We start from the raw sequence: 15403 nt of genomic DNA, 5'->3' as shown, positions 1-15403 counted from the left end.
GCCGCGCGACGCGCAACGACAACCAGGGGGGCTTTTCACGTTCCTACGCGCGGCGCACGGATTTTCTCGTTTCCGACGTTACTACCACCTCGCGTCACAGCTACGAGCATGCCGAGTGTTTGAGACATGCCACTGGACGTTCATGCCGTGCGCGCCGCCTGGCAGTCCGCTCTTTCTCTCTCTCTCTCTTTCCCCCCCTCTCTTTCTCTCTCTCCCGCTCGCGCGCTCTATCTCTTCCCGTACCCCCCCCCCCTCCACCACCCTTTCATCCGTATTCACCGCAAAGAACATAGCGATCCCCCACCGCCGGCGCAGCGTCGTCCTCGTCGCTCGCGCGCTCGCCCCCCTCCCCACGCGCCCGAATCGGCCGGCCGAGCGACCGCTCTCGGCCGTCGTCGGTCCTCGTCGCGCCCGCACCGGCGCCCATCGCGCCGTCCCCCTCCCGCCGTCGCCGGTAAGCCTCTCGCGTGTCTCTGACCGCGCGCGAGAGGCGGCGGGAGTAAACGAGCGTGTTTGCCCTTTCGGCAGTCTCGCATATTTGCCGCTACGCCGCAGGAACGGCGCCACCGTACGACGCGCCGCGCAGGTGCACCCCGCGCGCGGGATCGCGCTCCGAGCGCGGCGCGTGTGCGTACGCCGTACGCAACGCGAGATACGCTCGTCTCCAGGGTTGGGAGAGAGTTACTTTGTAAAAGGGATCCGAGTTACGGTAACAGTTTTCTCGCTGAAAACGTAACCAGCTGCAGTTACGAGCCACCAGTTGCGAAAAGTAACGCGTTACAATTACGGTTACGCGAACAGTGACGAATCGTTATACTTTGCAGCTGCCCTCTTGCAATAAAAATAAAAATATCCAGCCTGCTTTTCAATTGTCAGCCGTTTGCGCGCAAACGCAAGGCCCAATGCGTTCTGCGGAGGTTTAAAATATATGTAAAATAATTATTGATGTAACTGAGTTAAGTTGCAGTTGCAGATGAAGAGAAAGTAACGAAGTTAAGTTAGAGATACCAAAAAAAAAAGAAACGTAAATGCGACTGTAACTTCGTTACAAGTAACGAGTTACCTCCCAACCCTGCACCCTCAGAAAGGATTTCTGTTACCGAGACAAAAATATTCTTGACGCATTTATATTTCTCGCAATCTCATTTAGTTTAAAAATAAGACGATATCAAAATAAAATCAATAATTCTTATTAGAAAAGATTGACTCACTATACTGAGACAAGAGTTAACTCGTATAAATGTAAGTTTATATATTTTTGCGTTTAGAATAAATTTGCTAGATTTTAGAAGTTTTCATTTGAGATTAAAATATTCCCTTCTCTGTAATAAATATGATTGGCGCTATATCGATCCTATTTTATGACACATTCAAGTATAATAGCATTGGATCTGGAAATGTTTTCTGTGGGCGTGCGTTTATCGACACGTTTGATCTCTGGCGAAAATAATCTATGTTCATTAAAAGTTTATAAGGAGTTTGTTTAAATGTTGAGTCAATGTTCTATTTGAGTTTTAACCTATTTACCGAATTGCTCGTGAGATATCGATTTAAACGCGGAGTTATTTACGACACGTTCGCGGTTACAAGTGTTTAAATTGCGTTTAATGATACAATGTTAGACGTTTCCATTATAGTTTTCTAAGTGTTTGTAAAATGTTATTGTCAGGCAAGAATTAACCAGGTGTTTGCAACGTACTTCGAAACGGCGTAACCATCGACAAAACTCTCCATAAACAATGTAACTATCGACAAAACTCATAAATAAATACCAACGTCATCTCTCATTAAAAATTTTTGCCAGGGATACGTGGAGCGGGGAAAACGGAGATCCCGAGACGCGCAGGGTCCTGTAAATTCGTCCAGGTCGTCCGGGACTTCGTTTGTTCCTCCTCCCTGAAACAGACTCTGCGGCGGGCTCGCGTTTCAGATGTTTCGCACTCGGCGCTTGCAGCAAGAAAAATACCAATATTACGGATCGCTTCACCATCTACGATTGATTTAATCAGCCGATTAAGCTTCAGTGTTCCGGTGGAACCGACCAATCACAGCTGACGCTTAATCGGCCGATTTAATCAATCGGAGATGACGAAACCGGCGTTCAGTATCTATCTTGGAGATATCGGGAATGCGACAACAATTTTACCGATTGTTTGGAGACTTATAAAAAAATCCGAAGTTTCGTTTCGGACAATCGCAAGTTGTGACCGCCTCGCGGCAGAAGAAGCCGCTTTGCAACCGCTGTAAAATTCCTAGGCCGGTATTCGTAGTCGGATCTTACGTTCAAGACCATCTTGAATTTATCTAAAGATGTTAGGGAACGTTCCATTGGCTACGGAGTATCTAAAACCCGTATCAGACTACGGATTGAGATTGGGATTAGACTGAAATTTGACCAATCACAGTAAAGTTTACTAATCGCAAGTTTAGTAACTTTTACTCTAATTGGTCAATTTCCAGTCTAATTTCAATCTCAATCCGTAGTCTGATACGGGCTTAAAGATGATCTCGAGGCAGTCTCGAATATAAGACCCGACTACGAATTAGTCCCAGTCTACAATAGAGATTTAAACCCTAAGCCTTAAGAAATTGACTAATCACAGTCGCGTATTCTACTCGTACCTGACCGTGATTGGCCAATTTCTTAAAGCTTAGGGCTTAAATCATATCTATTGTAGACTGAGGCCGGTATTCATAGTCCGTTCTTATATTTAAGATCATCTTAAGTATACACTTAATGCGTTTTTAACCAATCAGAACCGTAATAGCCTCTTAAGACAACACTTAAGATGATTTTGAAATAAGAATCGGCTATGAATACCGGCCTGAGACTTACCGGCCATAGATTGATCGGAGTGCGTTCTTAGATCTGTCGCAGTTAAGCGCGCACGCCAATCAGAACTCGAGATTTTTACAGCAGTTGCAATGAGTTTACCCGCGAAGTTGTAAAACAAGAAAGACGCGCGACCGCGTGACTCAAATGACTGAAACGGCGGGACGGGGATTAAAAGAGCACGTTTCTAAACTCTAGCTATGAAGTCGAGTGTATGACTGTATGCAGCCCCGGGAAGATCCGCTCGGGACGTGGAGCGAACAACACGTCTTCTGACCTAGAAGATAAAATTTTTGATCCTGCGGGGTTGCATCGTCCGTTTGCGTCATCCCGCGCGAGGCACGATAGTCGGGCCCCTGCGTTGTAATAATATCATCAATTAATCGTCTATAATTCTACGTCTATTGGTTCGTCGTGGCCGTGTCCGGCTACCGTTTACTAAGAGCCGGGCGCCATAATTAGCAGAAGAAGTGCAGCCGCGGACCGAGCGGGCCCCGCGTTTCGCCCGCATGCGCAATCGTCTCGCCGCGATCGCTGGCGAGAACTCGCCACGACGGCGAATTCTAAACGTGCCTGCCCGATGACTCCCGCCGTCCACGTGACCGCCCAGCGACGTATAAACACACGCACACGCGTATTGCGCGCGTGTGCGTGCCACGGAATGCGGAGATGTGGAACATATGTTGACGCGATCTCGCGGCCCCTCTCGCCTCGCTGAAAAAGGTCAGGCTGCCCTCGGCGATTTGGATTCGACGCGGCACCTCCGGTGGTACCTGGGGCTCTCGCGTACCGAGATCGTGCGCGCGTACGGGATCGCTCGTCTTTTTCCAGGGACCGCGGGCCGTCAGGGCGAGGGAGGGATGGCGACGTCCGAGAGCGACGCCGACTTCGAGAGCGCCGACGAGGAGCTGGGCCGCGGCGCCCCCGTCAAGAGGAGCACCCGGGTGACGGCCTGCCGCACGACGGTGGACTCCGAGTCGGACGACGACACCGAGTGCGTCCAACAACGTGCGCCCCGCGACTGGCAGGAGAGACCCGAGACGCTCTGCACGACGTCCGATGCGCCGACGGGTCGGGCGACCTCGATCGGCGATAAGGGCGATAAGGCAGGCGGTGTCAAAGTTGAAAGTGGCGTACGTATCGCCGAGTCAGTTGCAGACAGGACCGCTGACAGACGGGAGACCGCGTCCCCCGTCGAGTCGGAAGAATCCTTGTCGGCCAAAGGTAGAGACGCTGAAGCTGCGGTGGAGAGTAGTAAGGTTGCGCCAGATGCCATGTCGAGAGCCGCGAAGACCGCGTCGGGGGACGAGAAAATGCCCCAGGCGAAGCCACGACGTGACGCGTCCCGTCAGTTGGGCGCGAGAAAGCTGGGAACCAGACTCGCAGAGGACAATGTTGATGAACGTCGTGCCGCAGGTGCAGCCGCGGAACGGGAGGATAAGCGTTCAAGCGAGAAGCCCTCGCCGTCCGCGTGCAAAGATACAGAGTGCAGGTCGGACGAGAGGTCAAAGACTCAAGTAGCAGGTAATCAAACTAGACCGTCGTGCGATTTGTCGGAGGTGGACATGCCGGAAGAATTGAAGTCGAATAAAAGATTTAAAGAAGTTTTTCAGCCTGAAGGTTGGGAAGGACTTGGGGATGACGTCGAGTTGCCTGACGAATTGACGGACGAGAAATTACAGCCTGTGTTACAGAGGCTCCCCTCGGCGAACAAGGAGGAGCGCAAGGGCGAGGATACTCTGGGTGGCTGGGGCAGCTGGGGTAACTGGGGCGTAACTTCGTTAATCAGTACGGCGACTGCGAGTGTATCTACTCTGACTAGTCATGTGTCGCAAGGGCTTACACTTTTGGAAGGTACGATGGCAGCGCAAGACCCCGCGGAACTGGAAAAGATAAAGCGAGACGTGATCACCGATGGTACAGTGTTTATACATTACATGTAATTTTGTTCATTCGCGTAGCATTACCTTCAATTTTTGCATTCGCTGTATCATTGTACGAAAATAAACCGTCTATGTGCACTGCAGTTTAAATTTGTGACTTGTAGATGCACAGCCAGAGATCCAGGAACAGGAGAGTCGGCCGTACAGTTCGTTCGGGCTCGGGAATTTGATGTCCGGGGTGTCCTCGATCACGAAACTGGTCGAATCCACTGGCAGCAAAGTTATGACCGGCGGCTTGGATACGCTGGAGGCCATCGGGAAGAAAACGATGGAGGTGTTGCAGGACGGGGATCCCGGATTAAAGAAGAAAAGAGCCTTCTTCATGAACGAGTCCGAGCGACCGAACTTGTCGCAAATCCTCAGAGAAGCGAAGAAGAAGGCCGAAACCGAGGAGAAGACGATTGAGGAACGCGAATTGGCGCGGAAAGTGCATTTCGAGAGCCTGTTCGACGATTATCAGGGGCTCGTCCACTTGGAGGCTCTCGAAATGTTATCAAAACAGTGCAACATGAAAATTCAACACTACCTAACCGAGCTAGATACGAACGATTTAACCTCCGTGCAAGAAACATTGGAAGAGATCAAGGAACTTTGTTGTTTTAGTGATGAAGATGTCGAAGATAGTGCTAATAAAGATTTGAAAAGTAGATTAGAGAACGCTTGCCACGAGCTTGGTGTTGAAATTACCTACGAAAAGCTATATAGCGTAAGAAAATGTCTACACAGTATCGAATATAAGAATTCTGTTCGTTGAAAATGCGATGAAAATGATTCTGTACTTTCAGGTTTGGGCAGAAACGGAAAGTTATCTCAAGTCGTCCTCAACGCGCACGGCCCAGGACATCTTTCAGAACGCCATGTCGACGCTGGCGCAGTTTACAGCGTTCTCCGTAGAGAGATTTCATAAGACGGCAGAATTGCTGTTGATCAAGGAACGTCGCAGTACAGTGAACGAAGCAGACTCTTTGGTGCAGCTTATCAACATTCTGTCCGATCAGATTAGATTATTGGCCATTTCATTCTGCGATACGTTACATCGGTTTGCCGAGAATGCGGAAAAGTCGGATGACATCAATGCGAATATAACAACAATTTTCTTAGAAGTAAGTATTTGAATAATTCACGTAGCGTAATAGTTGTAACGCTAAAACGTTGTCTTTTCCGCACAGGCTGCCAGCGCAGACTCGTATATTCAAGAAGCCTTTAAGCTCTTCACTCCGATTCTGCAAGTCGGCGCAATCTAACGAGTAATTATAAAATATATTAAAAAGGATCATTTTTTTATACTTTATATATTTAACAATATTGTCTAGATTAAATACCATTTTCGATGTAGGCATAGAGCACAATGTTATACTATTTCCCTGTTTCATAAATACATTTCTCATGCTATCCTTAAAGTATCTATGTTCGAAGAAGGGGCCAACTTAATTCTGCTAATTCAATATATTACCATTTAACTCTGTGTATTTTTGCGGTTATCGGTCTTTGTATTATTCCACATCAAACGCGAGGTAATTGCAGATATGTGTATACGACAATATCTACCCAGTGAGAAATAATTCGTCGATCGATGTCAATTTGACGATTTCTCGATTCTTCGACATCGTTTCGACATTCGTCGACGAGTCATTTTTTTCTCGCTGGGCACATGTATATACTGGAATCCATCGGATAGGTTTTAGTAGAAAATTGTCTTTATGTACCTGTGCACCAATAATGCACATATTGTTACAAAATAATTAAATTTTAGGTATTTAATAATATAAAAGTTTGACTGCTGTGTAAGATATGAAGATATCTGTAACATAAGGTACAAAGTCCAATAAAGATTACGCTATGTATATATCGACAACACATGTAGAAAAAGATAAGAATATCACAATGATTAATAATGATCAATACAAAAATACTTTTCAAATGTTTGCCTTAACATCGTCATTAACGTTAACAATCCGGTAGAGAGGACTTTACAACGTGTGTTGAAGATAACAATAGGCTTGTGTTACAAAAAATGATCCGAGACTGAATGATCAGTGTTTCCCTCGTTTATTGCCAACGGGAGGCTTCTGAAGTTGAAAGTTCGAGTTGGTTCCGTTTACTGGTACTGGTGCGGTCAGGTTAATCGGTGCGTTAAAATTTAAACTTGCTGTCGGCGGTTTCGTGGACGAGCCTATAGTAATGTTAGTGGCAGACGGTACCGGCGTCGAACTTTCCCAAACTGTAACAATACATTAACACCGTTACTTTTAATTCAGTCGTAAATGATATAGAAGATATGTGTAATAGCTGAAAGGCTAAAGCCACGGAGTAATGTCTCTTTTATTAAAGATAACATTTAACGCTTGTATTTTTGAGATGACCATTACATTTCAAAACATGAGCCAATTTCATCACGTTGATACCTCGTACTGTTACTTATTGGAATTGACGTTTTAGTGTTAATTTTCGCATCAGCATAAAAATCTTTGTGTATCTACATTTGTGTCCTTTTTCTGAACGCTTAAACTTTCATTCTAAAATTGGTTTAGAAAAATGCAGATGTGTATTTTAATGTCTCTACATACAGCCTGCAAAATTTTGTTTGACTCCGTGACAAACTTAACAATATTTCTCGTTTAGTATCCATGTCTGCAAGCATTACTGCATAACATTGGCAAAGCCGAAAGCACTCAAAGCACATTTATAGAAGGCACTATCGTCTGTTAAGAAAGCACGATTTTGAAATTGAGTCTTTCGATAGCATCTCAATGCAAAGTATATTAAAAGATTAATAATATCGATGTAACCTCATTTATACAAATTAATTAGTTACTATGTTGGAGATTTTTATGCAGGCAAAGAAGCGCGTTACCCTTTACCCATGATCGCGACGATAACAAAAAGAAACTGAAATAAAAATTGAATACCTCAATAATTAAATTACAGCCCCTATTTTTTTTCCTGAAAGGCAAAATCAAAGTCAAGTCATACAGGTGAAAAATGAATCGACATTTTTTTCGTTAAATAATAAAAAGGAGAAGAAAAAGGTAGATAGGCTAATTGTGATCACACGTTAATTCTATTTAGTAATAAACGACGTTATATGTTAGTAAGTTCTACCTCATAACTAGATCCAGGCAAGACCTGAAGGTAGGAAATCTTTAGGGGGCGGTTAAAATCATCTTCTTTTAAAGGAATCTTTTTACTTAGCATAAGGATATATAATTAAATTACAGAATAATCAACAGCAAGACCTATTTACCTAAAGGATTTCGTGTTTCGTAACTCGCTGGCCGGTTCGAGTTTAATGTCGTCGACGACAAAAAGTTTTTATTTCCTGTAAGCATTAATCTTGTTTTTCAAGACTTACAATGTACGGTTAGAGATGTGCGAATCTAGAATTTTTTTATGTAGCATCGAATCGAATTTTATTTTTCTTTTTTTGAATCCGAATCGACCAAATTTTATCGTCATCGAAGCAAGTCACATCGTGAAACTTGAAACATAATTTTTAATTTACACAATGTAATTATTAGATTGAATTTTCACACAATTTGTAGAGACAAAATAATATTGAGTATACAATGAGTATAAATTTGTTTTAAGGTAAGAAACATATTTAAATATTTAATATAAAACAAATAAAATATACTTTTAATGTCGCAGTAACAAACAATCAGACAAAAAATCATAGATAAATTATTAAGATACACTATAATATAGTATCCAATTACATTTATTAAAATAAAATAATAGCTATAGTTTATTTTATTATCAATACTCATTGATCTGGATTCATTCTATTGTCACTTATTGTTAGCTGCTTAATGAGCGGTTGCAGTACCAAATGCACTACCAATTATATTGAATGTACCTATTATGACCGTGCTGTTTTACCTATTAACGGAAAAGATTTTATAAGACTGGCAATATATATGTATAATATAACGCGTACTCGAATCATTTAGATTCGAAATTTCCAAATAGTTCAAATTGAAATCGTAGAAATTCAAATTCGAACCGAGTCTCACACGATTCGAGTAGTTCGCACATCTTGAGAGATTATTCTGAGATGCATGTAAAATTACCTGGTCCAAAAGGAGTGGGACCACACGTGATCCTGCCGATGTTGCTTCGATTAGATTTACTGTTCGCTTTGATATTGTCGAAAACATTAGTGTTATCCTTCAATACGTATTTTCTGAAATTGAGATACTGTTCTTTCTGTTGCTGTACTTTGGCGTGCACGCTTTGCAGTCGGCCAGCAACTGCGACCAAAGACTCGTGAAGCTTACTCATGGTCGTTGTTAGTTCTAGTGACAAAGCAACATTGCCGTTAACAATTTTCTTATTTAATCCGAATCAACTTATTTAACGGAAGAACCGATTGTACCTTGTGGTGTTAATGTTCTTGGCGCCATCATGGTTAGTATGTGCTTCTCGGTCGTCTCAATTTGCGATCGGAATAACATCAAATCTTGCTCGAAGCTTTCGGCTAATTCCATAAAGAACTGTAAAGGCGCATTATTCTCGTATTGCAAGCCCGGTGGAGTATCGTGTGTTCTTTGGGCTATTTCGGCGCTCTGCAACGCCCTCGCCGTGTCCTGCTTCAGTTTATCGGCCGAGGAACGATCTCGTTGCACCGAACCAGACAAGGTGGACAGGATTTCCATCAGGGACGCCGTATCTTCCGCGCATCGGTTCAATGGTCTCGCCGAGCCTCTCGCGATATCTGAAGATAGGCCTTTCTGTATTTTTACAAATTCCCTGTAAAGTACAATACACCAGCATGACATCTTGCGTGTGGCCGTCAAAATAATTCATCTATCTACACTCGAGCCAATTCTTTCCATTTGACTGATTTTGTTGATAATTACTTGAATTTATCTATAGTTTGCATGAGTTCATTTGGCAATAGATTCTCCTTGGCTGCTGTCGAACTACTATTTCCTTGAGAGAGACCCTTATTATTCACGGAAACGTCCAAGCCGCCGAGTCCTTTACCAGTACTAGTTGCGGTACTGAGAATGGTCGTCGGCTTGGCGCCCAATAAAGTGCTTCCAGTTCCAGATCCAAACAAGGAAGCTGCACATAAATCAATTGCGACGGTCAACCACTACAATAATAAAACTTCCATTAGAACAGCGGATCACAAAATACACATACTGTTAGTGGTGGCTGTACCGAAGGTTAAACTTCCTGGTGCTGTCGTATTAGACGTGGCGCCGAATGTTAGAGCATTCGTCGTGGCCGGCGTGCCGAAGCTGAGACCCGTGAATAAAGGCGCGGACGTGGTAGGGGTGGGAAATAAACTGGGAGCAGTGGTCATTGTAGTAGCCGTGCTGGTTCCCAGAAGCAGACTGCTGCACTGCGCTAGTGTGGAAGTCGGCGGAGTACCAAATCCGAAGTTGAGACCTATGGACGTCGTCGGGGTGGCCAGGGCGCCGAACGTTAACGGGCTGGACGTGGTGGTGGCGGTGCCGAAGGACGTGTTACCTAAACCGAAGCCCGTCGTCGGCCTTCACGGCGGAAACAATACATTTGCAATTAGACACCGAATCTCCCACGAGGGAAGTAACGATGAAATTTAAATCCAATACAAATTTGTATTAAATGGGGGAAAAAATGTGTATACGAACTGTATCGGTCGCGGTATATCAAAGCTCTAATAATTTTTACTGTTTGAAGGTTAGGGCGCCGATGTCGATGGCTATATAGTTACTTTTGCGTCCCGAATCCGAAACCCGTGCTAGCAGAGGTGACGGCCGGAGATCCGAACGAAAACGCCATTTCTTCGCACGTTGAGCGAATACGTTACACAGGACAAAAAAACAATTTATTTACAATATCACATAAACACACCTCTCACCACACTCACTCGAGGTCGGACCGGTCGGACTCGCACGGAGCGGCGGGAACGCCGGGGGCATGCGCAGAAGAGGCGCGAATCGTTAAGGTGCAATTCCATGCGAGCGAAGAAAAGCCAACGTAAAGAAATAGTCAAGTAGATGTAAAAGTAAGCGTAAATACGAAAATTATCGCGTGGTTCAAGTCGAGTGCAAGTCGTGAATACTAGAATGCAGTGTAGAAAGAAAAAAGAAAAAATATATATTTACAACTGTGTAATGATATTAAAATAGACGAAAGTCTCGAGGTTGCGACAGTTTTCGAATTATAAGGGCCACTTTAACAAACTCCGATTAACTTTGTTCGACGATTAAAGCCCGCTGCAGACGATGCAGTGTAGAAAGAAAAAAGAAAAAATGTATATTTACAACTGTGTAATGATATTAAAATATACGAAAGTCTCGAGGTTGCGACAGTTTTCGAATTATAAGGGCCACTTTAACAAACTCCGATTAACTTTGTTCGACGATTAAAGCCCGCTGCAGACGATGCTATTTTTCCTGCTGGATTGCTTGCGATCTAATAAATTTTACTATCATTGCACCATTCAGCACTCAGGATTCCTAGTAATTTAGTAAATCGTAAGCAATCCAGCAGGAAAAATAGCATCGTCTGCCGCGGGCTTAACTCAATCAGCAGCGACTATGTTTACACGGCACTCTAATCGGGTTTAATAACATCCGTAGTTAAAGGGCTGGCCAATCACAGTCGTTCCATTCTTCTGAGGAATAGTTGTGATTGGCCAGTTTTATAACTACGGATGTTATTAAACTTGATTAAGAATGATGTGTAAACGTAGTCAGTGTCGTCAACATGAAGACTTGTGCTCGAGGCGTTTGCGAAAACATATTTTCACTTCCGGGAACTTAGCCGGCCAACTTTGACTTTTTAATTTCTTTCGCAGATCGTTTGTTGGTCGTTTGTAGGTGATTGTTGGCCTAATATCAATATTTGTTGGTTTTCAAGTTTTTTTTATAAATAAAGAAACAATCAGAGAGATTTACGCGTCTCGGTGAATTGCCGACGCGCGAGTATCAAATAATTTACGTCACGATTGCTCAAATTGATCAAGGGCTCGATTCTTGAATTTATTCGAAGGAGAAACGTATGCGAAAATTCTGCTCTTACAGAAAAGTTCACTTTACACACGAGACTTATATCCACTATTGCACGCACTGCGCGAGGGATCATAGTCGCAAGAAATCGACACAAGTTCACGGAAACCTCACTAAACGGGAGTCTCGAAGTCCGCGGGAGCAATTGAAAACAAGAATTCGGATCTGTCTCGCCTTGAATCACTTCTTTCTCACAAATAAACTCACTCACCGACCACGGAACAACGCGCGAACAACGCCAAATCACGTACGAAACTGAAGAGGGCGGGGGAGACACGGCGGGTCCGGAAAGTCCAGCGGCGGCGGTGTCCAACGTTTATCACATTCAGCGCGAATATCACAGAATGTTCGGCACACATTTAGTTCGCGACCGTAATCGAACTTAATCTTTTCACGCGCGAGAAGGAAGTCCGCGCGGGCGACGGAGACAGGCGCGCGAACAGGAATGAACAGGTATCGCCTTATAGTGCGCGCTACGCGCGGTCGAGCCGCCGACCGCCGATTGGCCGCGCGCGCGGCGAGCCCCCCGGATCCAGCCAGTCGCGCTCGCCCGGCTTGCGGCCGGCGGCGGCTCGAGCCGCCGCACCGTCGCCGTGCCCTTGACCGTACGCTGAGTCGCGTAAACGTTTTTATTACATTCCGCTTCAGTTAGCGCGTGATTCGCAATTGTTTTTTGCTCGGCGGTTCAACGTACGTGCCGAGGTGAATTAGGAGTCAGTCGCCCGCGGGATCTCGAGTCGGCGGGACGTGTTTCGTGCGTCGCACGACCGTTCGAGCCGCCGAACGCCATTCTCTCGGGACGAAGCTTCCCCGCGAATCGGCCGATCGTTCTCGAAGTTTCTCGGCCGGCGGCGCAACTGTGAGTGCGCGCTTCCAACGCATTCTCGAGACTCGGGAACGACGTTTATTACCTTCCGCGTCGGCTGGTGCGCGATCGTCTATTGTCTTTCGTTCGGCGTTTCAACGTGCGTAGTGAAGCCGGAGTCATTCGCCCGAGGGATGTCAAGTCGAAAGGGTGTGTTCGTGCGAGCCGCTCATCGGCCAATCGCTTTCGACGTCTCTCAGCCGGCGGTGTAACTGAGCGAGCACGGCGAGCAAATCTGAATGAATTCTCAAGACTCGGAAACAACGTTCGTTACCTTCCGCGCCGGTTATCAAGTGATACTGTGGATTCTTTTTTCGTTCGGCGTTCGACGTACCTGTGCGACGAAGTGACTCGGTGCCGGCGGCCGGTTAATTCGCCCGAAGATTCTCGAGCGGACAGGAAGCGTCCGCGAGTTACTCGCCGCGCCGCAACGTTTTCCGCTGTGTGGTTGGCACCAATGTTCCTCTTTCCGCGGGAATCGTCGGTTACGCGCGCAACGATTCGCGAGTGTATCAAGTTTGTCGAAACGGATGCGTAGCGGCTGTGTCGGTTACGGATCGGGAGACATTAAATCGATTGCGAGAAAAAGGACGAACAGTGGATGTGTCGCGCAATTCACTTCGAGGCGGAGCCGTCGAGACGAGGATACGGGAATTGTGAACTGTTTCGTTGCGCCATTCGCGGACGGTTGCTCGCTGCGTCGTGTCTGGATTTGAATGTGGCCGTTTCTCTCGTGCGTCGTCGCGTTCCGTGTCGATTGACAATTTATCTCCGATTCTTCGCGAAAGGAGGAAGAGGACCGAGTGCGCGAGTGAGTGTTAGTGTTAGTGTCGCGTCGACGGAAACGGGCGCAGCCGGCCATCCGAGAGGACAGCCTGAGAGGAGGAGGAGGCCTGAGCAAAGGCATCGGGCATCAGCGGAGCAACCTTGCGGTACTTATCTTTTTTTTCTTTCATTATCTTTACTTATCTTTCACTTTGCGCAAACGCGATCTTTTTCGCCGTTTTTTTTCCGAGTCATTGTATTGCACCATAACTTAACAATTAGAGAGAAAGAAGTAATTTGAGATTTTATTAAAGTTCGTTCCCGTGAATTGTTTTCGAAAGACGTTTAATTATTTAAGTACAAATATTTTATTGATTAGAAAGTTCATTATGCGTAAGAAGTATATTTTAAAACTAGTTTTTAACATTATTTGAATATTAATTTTATGTTTATGCATTACAGAATCATCGTAGCGACGTTGCAGTTATAACTCCGCTGTTGCGCGTCAGGGTCGGTGAGTGCTAAATTAATTTTTATTATTGAGGTAACGGATCTGTGGTAGATTTGTTGAATATACATACCAATGATGCATATATGTATTAATTTATTAATAATGTAAAGATAGCAAATAGAAATGTAAAGCATATTTTGCATCCGTTACCTTAAAATTAATAAGTTAAAACAGATTAGGAGAAATTTAATCCTGGATCTTACAATTACATATCTTTTGTTGCATAACGTAGTGTGTATACGAGAACGTACTCTTGCACACACTACGTACAAAGTAAAAATTGAGAATACCACGAGAATATATAATATTTATTAATTATTTTAATTAACAATGTTATTTAGTCAATTAAAGTTTTATTCAGCACATATGTGCATTACATTATTCTTCATAAATATACTGACAAAGGAAGAAAAGGTAATAGATGAAACACAATTATAACAATTGAGATATTGACTTTTAAATTTACTGCTGTACTTAAGTTTTCTCATGGTATTCATACATATGTTGTAATCCACAGGGAATAAGTATGAAATGTTTATATATTGTTATTTATGAAATATGCTATTTGTTATTACTGCTATTATTTCGTTCTCCATTTCACTACACTCTTTTGTCCAGGATTAAATTTTATATAAGTTAGTGCAGAAAAGGAATATATAAATATTCCTTTCTAAGTAGTATTGTTAATTTACTTATATACGTTTGTATTGTAATAATTAAATTACAATACAAACGTATAATTATTTTAGCGTAATATATTTCTTACAAATTAGCAATCTATTTTTTATAAAAGATACTTATGGTTACTGAATCATTATTACCTACTTTGACGCACTAACTTTAGCCTAAACTGTTATAACTTATATGTAGTTGTTGATAACTGGATTGTATACCAGTTAGTATTACGACGTGAGATCCAATATACATTTTGTTATGAAAGAGGAGACTTAGCTCTTTCTAGAAATTATTTTAAAATCGATCGGTTTCGAGTTTCGATATATTCGCGATCGGTTTTCGCGTTTGAGTTTCGCGATCGGTTTTTAAAAACATTTCCAAAATATTAGTACTTTTTTAATTTCATCCATATTAGAAATATGGATAAATTGACGCGGTAAGTTAACGCGGAATATAATTAAAATTAATATAACGCGAATTGAAATGTTTTCTATGTATAGACTTGAATTTTGAATTCAAAGATTGAGTCACAAAGAGACAGTCAATATTCGCGAGTAAATAGTATCTGTCGTGCAGAAAGGTTCTTTAAGTCTGGATCTCACGTCATTTATTTTGTATATGTATGTCGCGATACACCTTCAAGATGCGTGTCGCATGAAAAACATGCATAATCATACGCATCTTTATACATCCGCGATCGGTTTTCGCGTTTGAGTTTCGCGATCGGTTTTTAAAAACATTTCCAAAATATTAGTACCTTTTAATTTCATCCATATTAGAAATATTAATTTATCGCGGAATATAATT

The 15403-nt window shown here is 43.7% G+C and overlaps 2 protein-coding genes across 7 annotated transcripts; one reads left to right on the top strand and one right to left on the bottom strand.

Moving 5' to 3' along the window:
• Nucleotides 1–3399: 3399 nt before the first annotated feature.
• LOC105567641 (protein FAM114A2) lies at nucleotides 3400–6631 on the top strand. Of its 2 annotated transcripts, XM_012022673.1 has the most exons (5): nucleotides 3401–4357; nucleotides 4439–4750; nucleotides 4881–5482; nucleotides 5562–5879; nucleotides 5946–6631. In XM_012022673.1, the coding sequence occupies exons 1-5, from the start codon at nucleotides 3514–3516 to the stop codon at nucleotides 6018–6020; spliced, it is 2151 nt and encodes a 716-aa protein (XP_011878063.1). In that variant the 5' UTR covers nucleotides 3401–3513; the 3' UTR covers nucleotides 6021–6631. The 2 variants fall into 2 exon arrangements, with proteins under 2 accessions (XP_011878062.1, XP_011878063.1); XM_012022672.1 differs by having other exon boundaries at nucleotides 3400–4750.
• On the bottom strand, nucleotides 6053–10686 carry LOC105567642 (nucleoporin p58/p45). Of its 5 annotated transcripts, none has more exons than XM_012022676.1 (8): nucleotides 10481–10686; nucleotides 9925–10277; nucleotides 9636–9843; nucleotides 9152–9525; nucleotides 8847–9071; nucleotides 8021–8095; nucleotides 7686–7719; nucleotides 6919–6997 (listed from the first exon to the last, which is right to left on the bottom strand). In XM_012022676.1, exons 1-7 carry the CDS (start codon nucleotides 10546–10548, stop codon nucleotides 7694–7696), a joined length of 1329 nt encoding a protein of 442 aa, XP_011878066.1. In that variant the 5' UTR covers nucleotides 10549–10686; the 3' UTR covers nucleotides 6919–6997; nucleotides 7686–7693. The 5 variants fall into 5 exon arrangements, with proteins under 5 accessions (XP_011878064.1, XP_011878065.1, XP_011878066.1 ...); XM_012022677.1 differs by lacking the exon at nucleotides 7686–7719 and adding an exon at nucleotides 7879–7902 and having other exon boundaries at nucleotides 6934–6997; XM_012022674.1 differs by lacking the exon at nucleotides 7686–7719 and having other exon boundaries at nucleotides 6053–6997.
• Between the last annotated feature and the right edge of the window lie 4717 nt (nucleotides 10687–15403).

Source organism: Vollenhovia emeryi, unplaced genomic scaffold, assembly GCF_000949405.1.
Source record: "Vollenhovia emeryi isolate VEMERY1.0 unplaced genomic scaffold, V.emery_V1.0 DF939136.1, whole genome shotgun sequence".
NCBI classification, from domain to species: Eukaryota; Metazoa; Arthropoda; class Insecta; order Hymenoptera; family Formicidae; genus Vollenhovia; species Vollenhovia emeryi.
This window is presented reverse-complemented; position numbering and strand designations above follow the sequence as displayed.

Coding starts and splice junctions, on each gene's coding strand:
- LOC105567642 (XM_012022674.1), bottom strand. CDS start 10,548: ATGGCGTTTTCGTTCGGATCTCCGGCCGTCACCTCTGCTAGCACGGGT. Junction 9,072..9,151: donor AAGAACATTAACACCACAAG/GTACAATCGGTT, acceptor CTTTGTCACTAG/AACTAACAACGACCATGAGT. Junction 8,096..8,846: donor TCCCACTCCTTTTGGACCAG/GTAATTTTACAT, acceptor TAATGCTTACAG/GAAATAAAAACTTTTTGTCG.
- LOC105567641 (XM_012022672.1), top strand. CDS start 3,514: ATGTTGACGCGATCTCGCGGCCCCTCTCGCCTCGCTGAAAAAGGTCAG. Junction 4,751..4,880: donor GCGAGACGTGATCACCGATG/GTACAGTGTTTA, acceptor TGTGACTTGTAG/ATGCACAGCCAGAGATCCAG. Junction 5,880..5,945: donor TAACAACAATTTTCTTAGAA/GTAAGTATTTGA, acceptor TTTTCCGCACAG/GCTGCCAGCGCAGACTCGTA.